This window comes from Trachurus japonicus, chromosome 1 (assembly GCF_045865225.1).
Source record: "Trachurus japonicus isolate A0001 chromosome 1, Traja_1.0".
Lineage (NCBI taxonomy): Eukaryota > Metazoa > Chordata > Actinopteri > Carangiformes > Carangidae > Trachurus > Trachurus japonicus.
The window spans coordinates 38357875-38380204 of record NC_140907.1 but is presented as its reverse complement, the minus strand read 5'-3'; the positions used below and the strand labels follow the sequence as shown (position 1 = coordinate 38380204).

The following is a 22330-nucleotide window of genomic DNA, read 5'->3' as shown; positions in this document are numbered from 1 at the left end:
GAATCTGCATGTTTATATATTTATTTTTATTATTCTGCACATTAACGGTCCACTCTGACTCTGCAGAAAGTAGTAAATCACTTCCGGTTCTCCTTATAAGGAGCTGAGGTTCTGACACATCCGGTTCGGTTCGGCTCGGTTCTGTTTGCATGACATGACTAAGCAGAACCTCTGTTAGCTGTTAGCTGTTAGCCGTTAGCTCTGCTGCAGTTTAAATAATGACGTCAAAAATGCAGAAATTAAGATTAAGACGCCACGCGCCTCCTCTGACGTCACCATTCTGTGTCATAATAAACTGTAAACTGTTTTCTTGTCTGTAACAACATCTCTGTCCTGGGTGAGGGATCCCTCCTCTGTTGCTCACCCTGAGCTTTCTCCTGGTTTTCCCTGTTAAAGGGTTTTCCATGGAGTTTTTCCTCAGTGGATGTGAGGGTCTAAGGACAGAGGATGTTGTTATGATGGGATGTAAAGCCCTTTGAGGTAAAAACGGGCTATACTAATAAAATTGCCTTGCCTTTCTTCATTGCCGAAACCTAATCAATGGCACAATTGCACTTCTCACTCAAATTCAACATGTAAACCTGGAATATAAATTTAAAAAATCAATTTATCGGAATGTGAAACTAACGGGGATCGAACTCGACTCTGCCGCACCGCAAGTGAAAACGTAAACCGCTACGCCAAGGCGTCACTGACAATGGCATTTTAAGGTTTGCACGTATGTCAGTTTACTTGCAGTACTGTTGTGAGATGACGTTTCGCGGCCAAATCAAACAACCAATCGGAGGGAGCTCATCTAGCCAATCAGGGGCAAAAAAGGCAGGACCTTCCCCTACCATCCTGGGGGAAAAAATATCGCGGCCGGGAGGGAACTGCCTCTAAAACTCTCCAAACAGTCTGACCCGGTTCTGGTTCTGACTGAGAGCACAGAACTTTATACATGCAATAATAAATACAACTGTGAAAGTGAATCTGCATGTTTATATATTTTTTTTATTCTGCACATTAACGGTCCACTCACTGACTCTGCAGAAAGTGGTTTAACTTAGGCTACTTCCGCCCGGTAGCTAGCTAGCTAACTCCTTATAAGGAGCTGAGGTATACTCTTGTTGTCAATAAAGTTGTGTAAAAAAAAAAATAAGGAGCTGAGGTTCTGACACATCCGGTTCGGTTCGGTTCTGTTTTCATCATGACTCAACAGAACCTCTGTTAGCCATTAGCCGTTAGCTGTTAGCAGTTAGCTGTTAGCTGTTAGCTCTGCTGCTGCTGAGTTTAAAGATTATGATAATTGGATTATAAATAATATATATATATAGAGAGAATATTATAGGAACTAAGACCAGGACCAGGTGGTTTAGGTGTTAGCACTGAAGAAGATTTGTTGCTGTAAAAAAAATAAAAACACGTTGCCATGGTTACTGATGAGGTGTGTGTGTGTGTCCTTAACAACAGCTGTGGCCGACGCCATCAGAACCAGTCTGGGACCCAAAGGGATGGACAAGATGGTGAGTGATAAGTCTCTCTCCTTCTCCTCCTCCTCTTTCTCTTCTGTCCTCCTCCAACCTTTTCTTCCTTCTCCTCTTTCTCCTTTTCCTCTTTCCTCCTCCTCTTCCTTTTTTTCCTCCACTTCCTCCTCCTTTCTCTTTTTTACTTTTCTCCTCTGTCCTCCTCCCTCTCCTTTTCTTCCTTCTCTTCTTTTCCTCCTTCTTTTCCTCTGTCCTCCTCCTCTTCCCTTTTTTCCTCCACTTCCTCCTCCCCTTTCTCTTTTTACTCTTCCTTCTTTTCCCCATCTGTCCTCCTCCTCCTCCTCTGTCCTCCCCCTCTCCTTCCTCTTTCTCTTCTGTCCTCCTCCTCCTTTTCTTCTTTCTCCTCTGTCCTCCTCCTCCTTTTCTTCCTTCTCCTCTTTTCTCATTTTCCTCCTTCTTTTCCTCTGTCCTCCTCCTCTTCCCTTTTTTCCTCCACCTCCTCCTCCTCTTTCTCTTTTTACTCTTCCTCATTTTCCTTCTCCTCTGTCCTCCTCCTCTTCCTCCTTTTCCCCATCTGTCCTCCTCCTTCTCCTCTGTCCTCCCCCTCCTCTTCCTCTTCCCCTCCTTACTCTTCCTCCTCTCTTTCTCTTCTGTCCTCCTCCTCCTCCCTCTCCTTTTCTTCCTCCTCCTGTTTCTCCTCTGTCCTCCTCATTTTCGTCCTCCTCCTCTTTTCTCCTTTTCCTCCTTCTTTTCCTCTGTCCTCCTCTTCTTCCTCTTTTTACTCTTCCTCATTTTCCTTCTCCTCTGCCCCCCCCTTCCTCTTTCTCTCCTTAGTCTTCCTCCTCCTGTTTCTCCTCTGTCCTCCTCCTCTTTTCTCCTTTTCCTCCTTTTCCTCTGTCCTCTTCCCTTTTTTCCTCCACTTCCTCCTCTTCTTCTTTTTTTTTTTTTTTTTGTAATTTTTTTTGTGTGGCTTTTTTGCCTTTATTTGATAGACTAGTGAGATTGACAGAAGAGGGGGAATGACAAGCATCCTTCCCTTCTTTCCTTCCTCTTCCTTCCTCCTTCCTCTTTCTCTTTTTACTCTTCCTCATTTTCCTTCTCTTCTGACCTCTTCAACCTCTTCATTCTCCTCCTCCTCCTCCTCACCTGGTTGTGTTGTTTCCTCCTCCTCTCTCTTCCTCCCCCCCCCCCCCTCTCCTCCTCCTCCCCCCCCCCTCTCCTCCTCCTCCTCCTCACCTGGTTGTGTTGTTTCCTCCTCCTCTTCCTCCTCCTCCTCCTCCTCCCCCCCCCCCCCCTCTCCTCCTCCTCCTCCTCACCTGGTTGTGTTGTTTCCTCCTCCTCTCCAGATCCAGGATGAGAAAGGTGACGTCACCATCACCAACGACGGCGCCACCATCCTGAAGCAGATGCAGGTTCTTCACCCTGCAGCCAAGATGGTAACACACACACACACACACACACACACACACACACACACACACACACACACACACACACACACACACACACACACACTCTTCTTCCCCCCAGTGGTGTGTGACACGGAGTTAACTGTGTGTGTGTGTGTGTGTGTGTAGCTGGTGGAACTGTCCAAGGCTCAGGACATCGAGGCCGGAGACGGCACCACCTCCGTGGTCGTGATCGCTGGAGCTCTGCTGGACGCCTGCTCCAAGCTGCTGCAGAGAGGTGAGACCAGGACCAGGACCAGGACCAGGACCAGGACCAGGACTAACTGACTAAAGGCCCTTTCACACCGGAGACGTATTTTTCGTGCGAATAATTCGCGCATCAGTATTTTTTTTCGAACCCTGGTTTTCATCACGAGTCCGTTCACATCGACCGCGAATGTGTCGCGGCGAAAATGCGACATAATTTTTTTTTCGTCGTGAGGTCGATTTTTCGGAGCTTTCGCCCGGCGAATAAACGCATCAACCACATGTAGCGTGAAAAGGACGTAGGCTACGTCACAGCCCCCACGTCAGAACACAGCTGTTTCCCAACAGACTGTGGTCTCTCACAGGAAAAAAGTTTCACCGTCTTTGCTCTCATCTCTGCCAGTCAGCCCCTTCACCTGCCGTCTCTCTGGGCACGGACTCACACAGAGACGCACACGCACGCACGCACGCACGCACGCACGCACGCACGCACGCACGCACGCACGCGGGCGCATGGACACGTGCTTGGCCGCTAATGTAAACAATGTAAATAACCTGTGTCTCGGAGGAGAGAGGAGAGGAGGAGGAGAAACAGCAATAGAGTGTGTTCATACTGTCAGGCAGTGATCAGATATTGATCAGTGATCAGACATTGATCAGTGATCAGACAGTGAGCTGCTGTGTTGAGTAAAGTTGGTAACAACAGCGGCATAACATAGCGAATACATGAGGGATAATTAACGGATTGAAGACATGACGTGGAGGCGAAGAACCACCCGTCGCAAAGCGAAACTTTGGAATCTAATCGTCACATCTGTCGCATATTCGTGTCGCCGCCGGTGTGAATGGTTTTGATGCGAAATATTTGGCCGCGAATATTTCGCAATTTCGTGTCGTTTATTCGTTACGTCCGCGGTGTGAAAGGGCCTTTAAACTGACTAACTGCAATGCATTTCAATGGACGTGGAAGCAGAGAATGTCCGAGTGTATTGGGCTAGCTATGCGCACTGTGATTGGCTCATCGCGTTTGTTTGGGGGCGTGGCTTAGCCATAGGTCAAATTGACAATAAAGCTGACTTTGACTTTGACTTTGATCAATAGGACGAATCTCCTTGTTGTTTACAACTACTTCCTGGTAGAAAACCAGCATGACAACAATAGTGACGGACGAGAGTTTCACTATATTTATCTACTTTTTCATGTCACTATATCACCGTTTAGACTAATCTGATGTTTGTAAAGTCTATAAAACCAATGATTGGACAAACATTACTATTTACGTGTGCACATTTTTGTAATTAGTCATGGTTATCATAGATTAGCCGGGCTAACGGTTAGCTACCTGTTTAACTTTAATAACTCAGTGACTCAATAAACGCTCCATGAAAAAATATTTTCTCCAGCGGATATCTGAGTTCCAACATGACTGAGCTAACTGGAGTAGTTTCATGTCGTGTCCCACAACGGGAGGGTTTTAACAGCTGACGTCCTGCTGTTAGCTTAGCTACCGCCGCTAGCTTAGCTACCGTTAGCTGTTCCTGTCAGCTGAGCCACTGATGCTTTCTAGACACTGTGATTCCCCCAAACTGAATAAATACAACACATAGCAACACAAAACACACACACAGAAATAGTAATGTTTCTTCAATCATTTCAGATTTGTCTAAACGGTGACAGGGCGTGAAAAATATGATATGTGACCCGTTCCATCAAAATGAGTCGGAAGTCGCAACGTTCTATTTTTAGATAATCAGCTGATAACGTGGAAAACCCATAGAAAATAAAAAAAAATTTTTTACCCTAATTTCAAAGCAATGACATTCAAAAACAATCTCCCAAAGTTTCACAGTCCAGATAATTGAGAAAAGGCACGTAGCCTAAATGATGATTAAAGTTGACTTGCAACTTTAACCCTCTGAAAATGAGTGTTGCTTCGGTGCAAAACATGAAATATCTCCTGAACCGTTCATGATAGAGACGAGCTGTAAACTGCATCTGAATCGCGGGATTCTCCGCTTTCCGACGGTCATTGAATGGTGCCTCTATGACGAGAAGGGACGGGTACAGAAACAGATGCTAAACCGAGTAGCATCGACGCTAACAGAGCGTAGCATCGATGCTAAACCGAACGTAGCATCGATGCTAAACCGAACGTAGCATCGATGCTAAACCGAACGTACACGCTTGCACATGTTTTACAAAACGTCAACAAAACATGACAACTTCTGAACCGTTTATGATAGAAACGAGCTGTAAAAAGCATCTGAATTGTGAGATTCCCTGCTTTCCGAGGGTCATTGAATGGTGCCTCTATGACAACAAGGGACCGTATAGGGTGCGTGTAATCACGTGGTACAGGAACAGATGCCAGAGTCACTGGCAAAAACTTTAACTGCTATTTTCTCAGATTTTAGAACGAAATGAGAGAGTGAAAGATCATAATTCAAATGGCCACATCTCGAAAACCATCAAATGTATGACTCTGACTAGGGTATCATTTTAAAGCTTATTTTCTAATCTTTCCATTGATACCAAAATCTCAACTTTGAAATTTTGGGTCACTGTGACTCATTTTGATGGATCGGGTCACAAATATAGCTAAACCCTCGTTCGTTACTATTGATCTCATTCAAATTACGTGCTGGTTTTCTACCCGGAAGTAGAATGTAAACAACAAGGCGATTCGGTCTATAGGGATTATTATGGCAATGGGCCAATTTGCTAAAATGTTGAACTATCCCTTTAATGAGCCACTTAACGAGGGTGATCAATTAGTCCAGTAATTTTAGGCCAAAAAAGGGGTCAACGTTAAACAAATTGCAACAGAAGCAAACTCAACTGATTTTGTATCCTCAGCATGTCCTGAGTGAGGGAAAAAAAGCCCTGAAGAATCCCATTAGGGGAAAGTTTAGAAAAACACCCAAACATCCCATTTATATGTATATAAAAAAAAAATTCACGGGAACAAGATAAAATTTTTAACCTTTAGATATCTCCATGAAAATTACTGAGTTGATTACTTACATTAAGACAAACAAAAAATGTATTACAAGTTTTTAGAAATTATTTGTTAACATGAGCAAATTTGCATAAATTTGCAAAAATTCCACCGTTTTGACGGCACATGTATATATGAAGTTGCTGTGGTGGTACCAGCTTGAAAACTGGAATGAGTTGACTCCATCGGTCAACCGACAAGTTGACCACTTTAAATTTCAAGATGACTGCAATTTTTCAAGACAGCCACATCCTTAGTAGAGCAGGTATGACATGCTCCGTCTCTATTAATGCTCATGGGTAGCCCAATTGGTTCCATTCCTTAAGTTTTTTAACTGTAATATGTTAACAAGATTGAACAAGACATTTTCACCTGCTCTACTCAATGTTTAGATCAGGTGTTGTATGAATGCAAATTAGCCATACGTAATTGGATTATGCACTGTTGGCTCATGTCATACCTGCTCTACTAAGGATGTGGCTGTCTTGAAAAATTGCAGTCATCTTGAAATTTAAAGTGGTCAACTTGTCGGTTGACCGATGGAGTCAACTCATTCCAGTTTCCATGCCGGTACCACCACAGCAACTTCATATATACATGTGCCGTCAAAACGGTGGAGTTTATGCAAAATTATGCAAATGTATGCAGATTGGCTCATGTTAACAAAGAATTTCAAAAAACTTGTAATACATTTTTTGTTTGTCTTAATGTCAGTAATCAACTCTAGGGCTGTTTTCGACTAAGGATTTTCATAGTCGAATCTGATTCGTCAGATTTTGCCATAGTCGACTGATCGTCGAACCTTTTTTTTTTTTTTTTTTTTTTTTTTTGATAGCAGCAAATTTGCGACTTTTTCCGTTTCAAACAAAAGAGCTAAAACACCCCAAAAATATGGTAGGTGTAAAACAAATACCTTTATTTATTTTCCACACTTAATGATTTTTTAGTAGCCATTGTGAGCCAGGGTATGCGTTTATGTTACGTTGCCCTGGACAACGCTCCTTTTGCTCGGACTGTGAGTCATCCCTCATCCCTCAACGTGATGAAGGATAGCGGTGGTCGTGGACACAGAGAAACCGGGTAAAACATGTAGTATCAAAACAAACGGAGGTCAGAAGGACTCGACAATCCGTACATTACGTTAATCAATCCTGTAACACACACAGTGTGACCGCGGCACCGGCAGAGAGACAGACAGGCTGCAGAGGGACGAGATTACAGCTGTGACTCCCGACACTTATGGTGCGTTCATGACAACTCGGAAATCGGAAAAAAAACAAGTTCCTCTTCTGAAAAACTCTGACATGTCAAACTTTAGGATGTGTTAGGGACTAAATCATCTGTCTAACCATCTATTGACACTTGAAACGGTAAACACAGCTGATCCATCGAAAAAAAAAAATCACCGCTGGAGTTAATTTATTTTCCGTGACTGAAAGCAGGTTCTTGAATGTAACTCGGTCAAAGTCAGATGTATCCTCACAATGTTTTGCTGTTCTGTCAGGTCATGCATGATAAATGTTGACAAAGTTAGACTGTCAGACTTCCTTGATTTTAAACTTTGGCGGCTCTGCCCCTCGTCTTTTTGCCACTCCGTGAGTGTTCTGCAGTGACTTCTTTGACGGTCCTACTGCTCACCTCCGCTCATTTGAAAAAAAAAAAAAAAACCTCCGCTCATTTAATTGTGCAACTGCAGTGGGTGATTTATTAATACGTAGTAAGAAGCTAAGACTACCGTTTAAACGCACACATAATTTTGAACTCTTTATTAACAGAAAGTAGGCAGATTTTGTATCAAAATAGTCTTTTTATAACGAAAAAAGACATTCTATGTAACAATTTATGCTCAGCAGCCGTGGGCACCCCCATAGCTATAGTCAGAATGGTACGGTCTTGGTTAGATTCGACTACGAGGTTCATAGTCGAATCAGACCCCTCCGAATCGAATCGTCGAATCGTCGACTTTTGGAGGTCAGCCCTAATCAACTCAGTAATATTCATGGAGATATCTAAAGGTTAAAAATTTTACCCTATACATGTGAAAACATTTTTTTATATGTGTATAAATGGGATATGTTTGGGTGTTTTTCTAAACTTTCCCCTAGTGGGATTCTTCGGGGCTTTTTTTCCCTCACTCAGGACATGTTGAGGATACAAAATCAGTTGAGTTTGCTTCTGTTGCAATTTGTTTAACCTTTTCTCATAAAATGACTGGACTAATAGGGCGTGAAAAATATGATATATAGCTAAACTCTCATTTGTTGCTATTGATCTCATTCACATTACAGCTGGTTTTCTACCTGGAAGTAGAATGTAAACAACAAGGAGATTCAGGCTGTGTCCGAAATCACCCCCTACTCACTATATAGTGCACTATATAGTGGCCACGCCATTTTGTAGTGGTGTCCGAATGTTTAGTGATTATTAATGTTCACTATATAGTGCACTGATTCTATCCCACAATTCACCGCGAAATGTAGTGAACATCCGATGGTCACTAACCGGAGCAAGATATCCCATCATGCATTGCGGTCACGGATCGACGCCGTTAACACACCGGCCCAGAACGACCGGTGTAGCTACCAAATAAATGCAGTAGTGCAGCAGCCTCAATAAATGTGTCCAGGCTGCCAGAGTTTTCCGGTCACGGCTTCCACAGACTCCCACAACAAACGTCGGAGCAAATTTCCTAACAAGTGTTATAAACTGACCACAGACTCTGGATAGCGATGCTAATTTCTGTTAGCCCGTCTATGGTGTTTTACATTAACGTTAGCATTAAGCTAGCGGACATTATGCTTAGTTGTGACACTGGCTGTGTGTGTTTTGAATGTTGTTTCAAACTATGTGGGTTTGATTGAACGTCTTTGATGCTTAAATATATATATATTACCGCTTAATATATTGCTTTACTCCTCTACACCGGCCGTTGCCATGGTTGTATCCATGGTACCTGCACCAGCTGTTACAATCGCTGTCGGAACGTTTTAATTACGCGACGTAATACGTCATTAACTGTGCGGCGGAGTAGTGTCCGAAAGTGTTTTTTTATTTGACCAGTGAGTCCACTATATAGTCACTATATTGAATTCACTATATAGGGAGGAGGGAGGAGGGAATGAGGGAGGGATTTCGGACACAACCCCAGTCTATAGGGATTATTATGGCAATGGGCCAGTTTGCCAAAATGTTGAACTATCCCTTTAATGAGCCACTTAACGAGGGTGATCAATAATCATTAATCGATCATCCTCAGGCATCCACCCCACCACCATCTCGGAGTCGTTCCAGAAGGCGGTGGACAAGGGCGTGGAGGTGCTGACGTCGATGAGCCGTCCGGTGTTGCTAAGCGACCGCGACACGCTGCTGAACAGCGCCACCACGTCGCTGAGCTCCAAGGTGGTGTCCCAGTACTCCGGGCTGCTGGCGCCCATGAGCGTCGACGCCGTCATGAGGGTCATCGACCCGGCAACCGCCACCGGGGTCGACCTGCAGGACATCAAGGTCACCAAGAAGCTGGGGTGAGTCGCTAGGCAACCGCTCCGGAGACGCTACTACTACTCCTCTTCCTCCTCCTCTTCCTCCTCTACCTCCTCTTCTTCCTCCTCTTCCTTCCTCCTTTTCTTTCTCCTCTTCTTTCTCGTCTTCTCTCCTTTTCTTTCTGCTCCTCTCCTCTTCCTCCTCTTCTCTCCTTCTCCTCTCCTCTACCTCCTCCTCCTTCTCCTCCTCTTCCTTCCTCCTCTTCTTTCTCCTCTTCTCCTCTTCTTTATCCTCTCCCTACTCTTCTTCCTCCTCTTCTTCCTCTTCTTTATCCTCTTCCTACTCTTCTTCCTCCTCTTCTCCTCCTCTCCTCTTCCTCCTCTTCTTTCTCCTCTTCTTCTCCTCTTCCTCCTCTTCTTTATCCTCTTCCTACTCTTCTTCCTCCTCCTCTTCCTCCTCTTCCTCTCCTCCTCTTCTTTCTCCTCCTTCTCCTCCTCTTCTCTCCTTCTCCTCCTCTCCTCTTCCTCCTCTTCTCCTCCTTCTCCTCTTCTTCCTCCTCCTCCTCCTCTCCTCTTCTCCTTCTCCTCTTCCTCTCCTCTTCTCCTTCTCCTTTTCTTTCTCCTCCTCTCCTCTCTTCCTCCTCTCCTTCTCCTCTTCTTCCTCCTCTCCTCTTCCTCCTCTTCTCTCCTCCTCCTCCTCTCCTCTTCCTCCTTTTCTCTCCTTCTCCTCCTCCTCTCCTCTTCCTCCTCTTCTCTCCTTCTCCTCTTCTTCTCCTCCTCCTCTCCTCTTCTCTCCTTCTCCTCTTCTTCCTCCTCCTCTCCTCTTCCTTCTCTTCTTTCTCCTCTTCTCCTCCTTCTCCTTTTCTTTCTCCTCCTCCTCTCTTCTTTCTCCTCTCCTTCTCATCTTCTTCCTCTCCTCTTCTCCTCCTTCTCCTTTTCTTCCTCCTCTTCCTCTTCTCCTCTCCTTCTCCTTTTCTTTCTTCTCCTCCTCTTCTCCCCTTCTCCTCTTTGTTTCTCCTTCTCCTCTTCCTCTCCTCTTTCTCCTTTTCTTTCTCCTCCTCCTCTCCTCTTCCTCCTCTTCTCTCCTTCTCCTCTTCTTCCTCCTCTCATCTTCCTCCTCTTCTCTCCTTCTCCTCTTCTTCCTCCTCTTCCTCCTCTTCCTCTCCTCTTCCTCCTCTTCTCTCCTTCTCCTCTTCCTCCTCTTCTCCTTTTCTTTCTCCTCCTCCTCTCCTCTTCCTTCTCCTCTTTCTCCTCTTCTCCTCCTTCTCTGTTTCTTTCTCCTCTTCTCTCCTTTTCTTTCTCCTCCTCCTCTCCTCCTCCTCTCCTCTTCCTTCTCTTCTTTCTCCTCTTCTCTCCTTTTCTTTCTCCTCTTCCTCCTCTGCTCTTTTTCTCCTCCTCCTCTTCCTCCTCTTCTCTCCTTCTCCTCTTCTTCTCCTCCTCTCCTCTTCCTCCTCTCCTCTTCTTCTCCTCCTCTCCTCTTCCTCCTCTCCTCTTCTTCTCCTCCTCTCCTCTTCCTTCTCTTCTTACTCCTCTTCTCTCCTTTTCTTTCTCCTCTTCCTCCTCTGCTCTTTTTCTCCTCCTCCTCTCCTCTTCTCCTTCTCCTTTTCTTTCTCCTCCTCCTCTCCTCTTCCTTCTCCTCTTTCTCCTCTTCTCCTCCTTCTCCGTTTCTTTCTCCTCTTCTCTCCTTTTCTTTCTCCTCCTCCTCTCCTCTTCCTTCTCTTCTTTCTCCTCTTCTCTCCTTTTCTTTCTCCTCTTCCTCCTTCTCTTCTTCTCCTCCTCCTCTCCTCTTCCTTCTCTTCTTTCTCCTCTTCTCTCCTTTTCTTTCTCCTCTTCCTCCTCTCCTCTCCTTCTCCTCCTCCTCTCCTCTTCCTCGGGGTCAGTACAAGTTACAGGAGGGCACATGTCCTGTTTGCTTTTAGTTTCCTCCTCTAATTGGTTGTTCCATGTTTACCAACCTTTTATAGATAATTTTGACATTAGCCACCTGAAGCTGTTCTTCTCTGGCTGAAGTCTAAACAACCTCTTCTGTCTAATCTCTGAAAGTTTTTATACACACTTAATTGCCCCCGAAATATTTTCTTAATTTCATACCCTGGACGAGACCCCCTGTAATTTGACGTCACGTGCAAAGGGTCAACACAAGTTACAGGAGGGCACATGTCCTGTTTGTTTGTAACCAAAGCTTTTAGTTTTCTCCTCTAATTGTTACTGGGAGGTTTTTCCATCTTTACCTTTTTACAGATGAAACATTTTGACCTAAAGTGGTTCTTCTGTGGGTGAAGTGGAGGTCAGGTCTTGTTCCTAATCTGCTGCCCGGTCCTCTCAGACTTTTATAAGGATATTATTCTTTAACCCGTTGCCATTCCGACGGCCCGCCGGCGGGCCCCCGGGGGGGTTTTAAACAGGGAGGTGTCATAGAGGATGTCACCAGTCACTTGAAATAGTCATGCCACATATCGTTGGAAAGCTAAAACTCTTGTGATTAAAGATATGCCGACCATTCCTAAATATAATCATCACAGCAACACTCGAATCAGACTATAAACATGCTAACAAAGTTCGTAAAAAGCCGATATAACTCACGATTTGTGTCAGGGCAGGCTCAGGATCACAGGGTTTCCCCACAAACTTGGTGTCGTTACATTCAGAAAAGTCCAGTAAATCCAATCCAGTAAAGTATTTAGTCCAAAACACACGGTTGTACCGGTAGATAGCCTCATCCCGCTGCTGCATCTTATGAAATTACGCATTGTATATCCAGTAAATCCGTTTATTTCTCCTCATAAATCCGGCGTTTACATGAAAACAATGTTTATTTCACTTTACAAAATGGCGCTGCCCTCTGACCTTTCGATTGACAGCTCACTCGACCAATCACAAGCTCCCTGTCCCCGGCTGCCGCCTGCAATAGCGAATGAGTGGCTGTGTCTGATGAGGAACATCCCCTCCGACAGCGCTGAATGGCTTCAGCCAATAGAAACCGATCCCGATGACAACTGTAGCATTGAATAGCCAATGAGATTACGAAACGAACGATGTGCTGCATTCACGGTCCCTGGGAAAAGGCAGCACTGCCATCTTCATGCGTAACTTTGCAAAAGATGCACTTTGGCGCATGTATTGTTTGTCAATGGCAACTTTAGGAAAACGCCTAGATATACACTTAGAAAAACATGTGTAAAATACTCATTTTTAGCAGGATTGTTATCAAATTTGAACTGGGGCCAGGTAAGGCTTCATGCTGTAGTCCCATTGTGTTTTCCAGCTAAAATTATCAGCTACACTCATCTTCAGGCATCTGATTGCAACAAAAAAATTCAGGCGAGAATAAAAACATTCTAATTCAGTGTGCTCCCACTTAGATTACTCAATGATAGTAGCACTTATAGTGATTATTTCAGTTTGGGGAAAAACTTCAGAGTGTTACCTTTCAAAAGAGACCAAGCCCATCCATATTCTCCGAACAGTTCAAGAACAGCATTCAATTTACTTTGGGTACGCCTTGGATAGGCGAATATTACAGAATTTATAGGAGTGGCAAGAGGTTTTAACAGGAGTTGGTGCTGCCTCCTCTTCTCCCCTTCTCCTCTTTGTTTCTCCCCCTCCTCTCTCTACCTCCTCTTATTTCTCCTCCTCCATCGTTCCTCCTCCTTCTCTCCTCCGTTACATCTTCGCACTGGTCCTGTTGCTCAGGTAACCCCAGTGGAAAAGGGTTAGGGTTGAATGTTTTGTGACATTCAACCACAGAATGTCACAAAACTATAACGCTCCCCATTGAATTACATTGTCGTCCTCCGTTATTGTGCCGTCCATCATGTCGTCCGTATCTACCGCCAGGGCTGTACGTTAACTTTCAGCACTAGTGCTACATAGGGGGGTCATTATCAAAATACGGTGAAAAACATGTCCCTGCACTTTCCAGACACACAAATGCTTGAAAATTTAAAAAGATCATCCACATTAAACCGAAATTATGTAATTTAAAACCATTTTAAATGATGATGATAATTTCAGTTTATATATTTACTGTTTTGTTTTATTTTTTTCAGTTTTGATTTCCTTTGTACCTAAAAAAACACTTGTCCCACTGCCATGGTTCAACGCTATTGGACAGTGTAAAAATATTTCCTCTTTTTTGTTTAAAAAAAAAAAAGTGGTCAATAATGAGCAAACACTGGGCTTAATATATGAATAAAATTAAATCTAAATTGGCTGTTTAATAATAAAAATATTTTTAAAAGAATTCTGTCCTTCGATTTGGTGTCATTGGTGTTACTGGTATCACAGACCATTATTTTGAAAGGTTAAGAATATATAAGAGAACTCCCAAGGTCAGAAAGAAGAAGAAGAAAAAGAGCCATTTAAGACAATACATTGTGAGTGTCTCTTTCATGAGTAAAAAGTAAGATATTTCACATTAAAATGTCATTTTTCAACGTGGTTCTTTTTTTGTGTCATTGGTGTTACTTTGATTTGCGCTATAATTAAATATTTTTATGGAAAAAAAAACAGTTTAATAAGTATAATTTATAGATTTTAAGGTGCTGACTCATGCTGGCTTTGAGCTAGCTTGGACACTATTTTGTGTAATTAGCCTTTTATAGATATTTGTCATTGGTGTTACTGTCATTGGTGTTACCATGTGGTAACACCAATGACAGAAAACTCAATACGTTTGATAGATGAAAAAAAAAGAAAAATATTATAGTTGTCCATTATAGTTGGTAACATGGTCAACATGCTAATAAATAGTTCCCACTAAATTAAATTTGTGAAAACTGAATTAAAATTTTTTACTTTTTTGACTCGGAAAATCACCGTGATACGCTTTTCTCCCGATTCGATTCTTCTATGATTTTAGTTTTAGCAAAGTCCTTCTAGGCAAGTCATGCCACTCGGCGGCCATCTTGGCGACGCCACGAAAACCCCAAGGAGACCAGACCCCTATCTAAATGAATGGAGGGGTGGTCAAATCCACCCGTTAACTTGATAGCAGGGCGGAAAAAACATACAGACGTGCTAGCCAGTGAAATAAGATACAAATAAAAACTTTACCGCAGAATGACGTTTAAATCGCTATTTTTCCACAGGGAGTACTCAACTGCGCATGCGCGTGGATTTACGACACCGCCGTCACTGTACGGCTGTAACGGCTGAGTCCGTGATCTAGCAGCAGCCCGAGCCGAGCATACCTACACCACCTACACCGGTCTGCCCTGCTCTACCTGGAGACATATCGGCATATCTGGAGATTTTTGTCCAAACATAAGCGCTAGACTTTCATGAAATCCGTCTTAATCATCACCTATGGGCTCCTAGTTCTGTGTGTGGTGACTGTGTCTGCTCCCCCCTCCCACCCGCTCCCCCGATCCCCACTAACGTTAGCTGTCTCGGATGCTATCGAGTGCTAGCATGTCGTCTCAGCAGCAGCAGTCAGTTAAAATAAATAAATACAGTCCGAGTGAACCGCTGGAGCCACGGACTGATTACCGACCATCACTGACAACTAAAGCCTCGACCGGTAACCAGCATGAGGGGCGTTCGTTGTGCTGCGCTAGCTCAATGCTAACTTCGACTAGCGGTAGCGGTTAGCATCCGCCGCTAGCTTCGGTTAGCATCCACCGCTAACAGCAGCTTCTCAGCTCACAACAAGCCTCTCGTACTCGGTACAATAAAACAATAGAGGCTCTCGTTATTAAAGGGGACCTATTATGCTCCTTTTTGCACCAACTAAAATAGTTCCTGGGTGTCTTAAAGACATGTCTGTGACGTGCTTTGGTCAAAATACCCCAAAGATCAAACATCACAGCATTCTCAAAAACAGGGCTCTGCAAAACGGTCTGTTTCAGTGGCCCCTCCCTTTAAATGCAAATGAACCACTCCCTCAGCATTGCGTTACCATGACGATGTCTACTACTAGTACCTATACTGATTTGGCCAAAATGCAGTATGCAAACAGAAGCTAAATCTGCAGTAGGCAAATTGCCAGATCTCCAGTCTGCATCTGACCAGTCTACATTGTGTAATGAAATGTGCCCATGACCTAGTCTCACCCTAACCAAAGATGGTATAGAGTAGTCTTTGCCATGTAAGCTACTGTAACTATGTAACATGTAATATAAAAATGCAGAAATAAATATATAAAATAAATTAAAAATATATGCAGACTGGTCAGTTCATTGTAAAACAGTTATTTATTGATGTAAATGTGGTGATTTGTGCACATAGACTACAGAGCTCCGCAGCACTGCACCTCCTCTCCTCCTCCTTCTCACAGCTTCACTTTTCATTCAAACTGATTCAACTGCCACAAGATTTCATCAATGAGACCAACATTCTGCTAAATAGACTAACCACACGGCGGTAAACGTCTAAAAAACCTGCGGGCATGTTTATTAGCGAGGGTTTTCTCTACCGCGATGAGCACGGATGTCTGCCCGGCCGAGGAGGCCTGCAGACGGGCTCTGCCTGTGTGAGGAGCCGCTGCAGCTCCAGAGCTCCGGTGCTCCGGCGGTCCAGCGTTACGTCGGTCCGGCGAACAACGTCGCCCCGGTGGTACGTCGCTCCTCACACAGGTAGAGCTTCACTTACATGAAACGTCGGCGTAAACTTCTAAATAAAACTTAGTAAAGTGACGCTACAGCGCTAAAACATGCAGGGAAGAAGCAGGAAGTGCTCTGCTCCGCTCTCCGCTGTGACACCAGGCACAACAGAGCAGCATGGGGGGAGGCGGGGCCGGCTGGAGCAGAGACCTCGGCATGACCATGTAGGGGAGTCCGGCACGCCATGACGTAGACGCGAGCTCATGTAAAAAAAAACTCAGCGCAACCGAGTGTAACAGGTGTGCAGAGAAATCCCAATTATCTAGCAGGGTTTACCTCCAAATGCATTAACCTCAGGATATGACACTTCCACGGCCTCTAGAACCATTATCCAACATTTTAAACACATATAAAAGTCTGAAAAGCTGGAAAAGCATAATAGGTCCCCTTTAATGGTGACGGTGTCTATAGCTTGTTTTCAGTCACGTGGTTATGATGACGCGAAGGGGGCGGGGCGATGTCAGATGGAGGGCAGGAAGTGGAGAGCGGTGCCTGAAAATAATGGAAAGCGAGTACTCTGAAGCTTTTGGTCGAGCCTGCACGTAGCAGGTATCACCAAAAATTAGAGAAATATATCGGATACGATCCATACAACCTTAAATCGGGAGAAAGGAAGCAGTGAAACACACCGCCTCGACCAGAGCGATTGATATAACAGAGTGGCGACACTCCCATAGAAATACTGAGTAATTTTAAGTCATAAAGTGATAATAATCTTTGCCATGTACAGTAACCATGTCGATTTAACAAAATAAAATGTATTAGACTGATCGGTTCATTGTAAAACATTTATTCATTTACGTAAATGTGGTGATTTCAGTCCGTAGCCCAGAAGCAGCCCTGCTCACTTTTCATTCAAACAAACTAATGCCACTGCCACAGTTAATTTCATCAATGAGACCAACATTAATCTCAGCGGTAAACCTCTAAAAGCATGCGGATACGTTACTTGGCTCGTTTCCTCCTCCGGGAGGAGGACGGTCGGCCCCGGCAGATCAGCTCGGTAGAGCGGCTGCTGCTGCTGTGACAGCCGCTGCCCTGGTCCCCGGTCGGGGCTGTGACAGCCGCTGCCCTGGTCCCCGGTCGGGGCTGTGACAGCCGCTGCCCCTGGTCCCCGGTCGGGGCTGTGACAGCCGCTGCCCTGGTCCCCGGTCGGGGCTCACACAGACTCTGCACTTCTCCCAAAACAGACATCGGAGCAAATTCCCCAGCGTTATAAACTGACCACAGACTCTGGATTAAACGGTGACGTGTTAACAGCGCTAAAGCCACAATTAAAACAGTTTTTAGCAGCTTTACTGGCTGTAAACTGCATGCTAATTTCTGTTAGCCCGTCTATGGTGTTTTACATATACGTTAGCATTAAGCTAGCGGGCTTTATATGCTTAGTTGTGACACTGGCTGTGTGTGTTTTGAACGTTGTTTCAAACTATGTGGGTTTGGCTGAATATCGTTGATGCTTAAATATATATTGCCGCTTAATATATTGCTTTACTCCTCTTTCTATGTGCCATTTTTACTGTAGAACAGGCTAGGACACCGTTTGTTTACTATGGTCACTTCCGTCCCTCCCACACACCGTTTTACGGTCAGTTGTTGAAATTTGAGTCCTTTATGTCTTACTACCTTAGGAACTCTCCAGTAACTTTTTTGATTTTCCCGGTTTGACCGTTTTGAACAGCCGTAGACAGCGCAGACAGTAGGCATTTTCCTATTGTTTTCCTGCTGGCAAAACACTTCCTGCCCTCCATCTGCAGTCGTGACGTTCCACGTGACGTCATCTGAAAACCACCTATCGGTCCACGGCTCCAGTGCTTCATCCGGACTGTGTTTTTTATTTTGGAGTGGACTGCTGCTGCTGCTGCTGCTGCTGCTGCTGCTGCTATCATGGACAGGAGGCTAACACCCCCAGGGGAAGGGGCCCAGTTTGAATGTTTAGGTTAAAAAATGAAACGAACAAAACTATACATTCAAAAATTAAATTAAAGAAAATGTGGACTGATCGGTTCATTGTAAAACGCTTATTGATGTGAATGTGGTGAATTCTGTATACGTAGCGAGGTAGCTCTTTCCTTCATTTCGTTTTCGTTGCTGTTGCCACCAGGTAGGTTTGTCTGTCGTAAATCTACTTGTGCGCATGCGCTGGTGCAACAACATGATTGGCCTAGTTCAGCTCTGGCAACGCAGGTGATTGGCTGCTGGTGAAAAGGGGCGGGGCATGCGCCATCTTTGGTGTCGCAGCTTTCCCCATTCAAAACGGGCAGAGTGGTCTGTCTCCTCATATTAGAACGTCTCTGGTTTTAGTCTGCATTTTTAAAGGGACAACGAGGAGTTTCTATTTGGTTATAAAAAAGTCTCATATTAATGTGGATGAATCTCCGCTACCCACACTTGTTTAATGGTCCATTTTCTATAAATCTATGGTTTTGTCTCTATGGTTATTTTGTTATTATTAGTGGTGGTGGAAATGCTGGGCGAGCCGACCAGCGTTTCTTTACTTTCGGTTTCGTGGCGAGTCATGAGAATAACGCAGCCGAATCTCCGTTTATGGTGGGAACTACGACGGTATGTGATCGTCTTCCAACCTCTGACTTTAATTCTTGATGAATGAAAACTAGGGGTGGGAGAAAAAATCGATTCACATAGATATCGCGATATCTTTTTTGACGATTTTTAAATCGATTTTTTTTTTCAAAAATCGATTTTTTTTTTTTTGAAAAAATTTTTATTTTTTGAATTTTTTTAAATATTGTGCAATGTGTATTTGTTAGCCTCTTTTACATACAGAGAGTACAGGTTTTGAAAAGGGTTTAAGTTCATTTTATAATGGAGTATGTTAATTTATAGGCTCCTACAGTGTTTGTGTGCAGATAAATGTTAAAAATGCGACTAAAAATCGAGAGAATCGGCAATATCGTAGAATCGCAATTTAAATCGAATCGGCATCCAAAAAATCGTAGAAGAATCGAATCGGGAGAAAAGCATATCGTCCCAGCCCTAATGAAAACATGAGTCTGTCTTGCGCCGGTCAAAGGCTCATAAATGTAGTAGTGGAAACACTTTGCTTTTCCAAAACTCCTGGTTGTCCCTTTAACATTTATCTGCACACAAATACTGTAGGAGCCTATAAATTAACATACTCCATTATAAAGTGAACTCGTCAAAGAAGATATTGAGATAATATATATAGATAGAAGATAGATAGATAGAAGATAAGATATATATTTATGTGAATCGATTTTTTTTTTTTTTTCTCCCACCCCTATCTTCTAGCTCCGACTCTTTCTCACAAACGTTTCCACAAGTGACCAGCTGATGAACTGCTCTGCTTCTTCTTGTTGTTCACCCATAGCAGCCATGCTACTGGGCAGATTCATTCTTAGCACAGGCATGTTGAGATGTAGCGCTGTACAGCCCTGTCTACCGCGAGTGGAACTTGACGTCACGTGCAAAGGGTCAACACAAGTTTCAGGAGGGCACATGTCCTGTTTGTTTGTAACCAAAGCTTTTAGTTTTCTCCTCTAATTGTTACTGGGAGGTTTTTCCATCTTTACCTTTTTACAGATGAAACATTTTGACCTAAAGTGGTTCTTCTGTGGGTGAAGTCTGAATAACCTTTTCCTGCTGCTTGACCTGCTGCCCGGGCCTCTCAGACTTTTTTTTTTTTTTTTTTTTTTTTTTTTTAAATGGATATATTCTTTAAAGGGATAGTTCACCCAAAATTGAAATGTTTCACTCATTATCTTCTACTCCCCCTCATGTGGACTAAGGGCTGGGAGAAGTTTCAGAGTCCTCCGTGGCTTCTCTGAGTTACAGGGGGTCTCGGCGTAGCAGTGCATGTCCATATAACGGTTGCAAATGGATACCAACTGTCTTTGTAACAAAAAGACACCAAAAAACATCCAAATACCTCCATGCTGCTCGTATGTAATGTCCGTCTTGTATTGAAGCCGTCTTGTATTGAAGCCCCCAACATGAGAAATTAAATAAGTCTATATTTCAAGCTTGTTTTGTAGCGGAAGCTTCTCGAAGCTCCTCTTCCCGGTTCGTCCAAATCTTGCGAGATTGGAGGTATTTGGATGTTTTTTGGTGTGTCTTTTTGTTACGAAGACAGTTGGTATCCATTTGCAACCGTTATAGATAGATAGATAGATAGATAGATAGATAGATACGTTTATTGTCATTGTCATTTCCGCAACAACGAAATTAAAAGTGCATCTCCTGCAGTGCAAAATTTCATAAAAACATTTTTTAAAAAAAAGCATAAAACACACACTGACCACTCATCATTACTCAGTGTTAAGTGCAGTCACTGCTTTGGGGTAAAAACTGTTCTTAAATCTGTTTGTGGTGGCTTTAATTGTCCTGTATCTCCTGCCAGAGGGGAGTAGCTCAAACCGACAGTGGCCAGGGTGTGTTGTGATTTGAGGATTTTCTTTGTCTTTGTGAGGCATCGGGAGCTATACAGTCATATGGACATGCACTGCTACGCCGAGACCCCCTGTAACTCAGAGAAGCCACGGAGGACTCTGAAACTTCTCCCAGCCCTTATTAGTCCACATGAGGGGGAGGAGATAATGAGTGAAGTTTGAATTTTGGGTGAACTATCCCTTTCATTTAGAATGAGTTGTGTTTGTGTTGGAAAGGAAAAGAATGACTGTTGTACATGTAGAGATGTTTTTCAGAAACATTTAGTTAAAGTGGTCTCTTATTTTTTTCCGACCACTTGAACAAAATGTTTCTTAAAAGCATCTCTACATGTACAACAGTCATTCTTTTCTTTTAGTCCAGTAATTATAAACCAAAAAAGGGGTCAACCTTGAACTAATTGCCACAGAAGCAAACTCAACTGATTTTGTATCCTCAACATGAGTCCTGAGTGAGGGGAAAAAAGCCCCGAAGAATCCCATTAGGGGAAAGTTTAGAAAAACACCCAAACATATCCCATTTATACGCATATAAAAAAATGTTTTCACGTGTATAGGGTAAAATTTTTAACCTTTAGATATATCCATAAAAATTACTGAGTTGATTACTTACATTAAGACAAACAAAAAATGTATTACAAGTTTTTTGAAATTCTTTGTTAACATGAGCAAATTTGCATAAATGTGTATAAATTTGCATAAATTCCACCGTTTTGACAGCACATGTATATATGAAGTTGCTGTGGTGGTACCGGCATGGAAACTGGAATGAGTTGACTCCATCGGTCAACCGACAAGTTGACCACTTTAAATTTCAAGATGACTGCAATTTTTCAAGACAGCCACATCCTTAGTAGAGCAGGTATGACATGAGCCAACAGTGCATAATCCAATTACGTATGGCTAATTTGCATACATACAACACCTGATCTAAACATTGAGTAGAGCAGGTGAAAATGTCTTCTTCAATCTTGTTAACATATAATATGTTAACAAGATTGAACAAGACATTTTTTAACTTTAATATGATATTACAGTTAAAAAACTTAAGGAATGGAACCAATTTAGGCCCATGAGCATTAATAGAGACGGAGCATGTCATACCTGCTCTACTAAGGATGTGGCTGTCTTGAAAAATTGCAGTCATCTTGAAATTTAAAGTGGTCAACTTGTCGGTTGACCGATGGAGTCAACTCATTCCAATTTCCATGCTGGTACCACCACAGTAACTTCATATATACATGTGCTGTCAAAACGGTGGAATTTATGCAAATGTATGCAAATTTGCTCATGTTAACAAAGAATTTCAAAAAACTTGTAATACATTTTTTGTTTGTCTTAATGTAAGTAATCAACTCAGTAATTTTCATGGAGATATCTAAAGGGTAAAAATTTTACCCTATTCACGTGAAATTTTTTTTTTATATGCGTATAAATGGGATATGTTTGGGTGTTTTTCTAAACTTTCCCCTAATGGGATTCTTCAGGGCTTTTTTTCCCTCACTCAGGACATGCTGAGGATACAGAATCAGATGAGTTTGCTTCTGTTGCAATTTGTTTAACCTTTTCTCATAAAATGACTGGACTAGACCGGGGAGGACACGGTGTACATGCAGAACTCCGTTTGCAGAAGCCGAGTTATGATAAAAACTTCCAGATCATGAGCTGTCATGAGTTTTTGATCGTCATCTATTTCAGTTCTA

At 43.2% G+C, this 22330-nt stretch overlaps 1 protein-coding gene across 1 annotated transcript in view; it reads left to right on the top strand.

The window, feature by feature from the left end:
• cct4 (chaperonin containing TCP1, subunit 4 (delta)) overlaps nucleotides 1-22330 on the top strand; it is a 36141-nt gene that overhangs the window by 514 nt on the left and 13297 nt on the right. The window contains exons 2-5 of the mRNA XM_085787389.1: nucleotides 1453-1505; nucleotides 2813-2902; nucleotides 3044-3152; nucleotides 9376-9640. Coding sequence (XP_085643515.1) covers nucleotides 1453-1505; nucleotides 2813-2902; nucleotides 3044-3152; nucleotides 9376-9640 — 517 coding nt within the window. The remainder of the gene's footprint in view (nucleotides 1-1452; nucleotides 1506-2812; nucleotides 2903-3043; nucleotides 3153-9375; nucleotides 9641-22330) is intronic.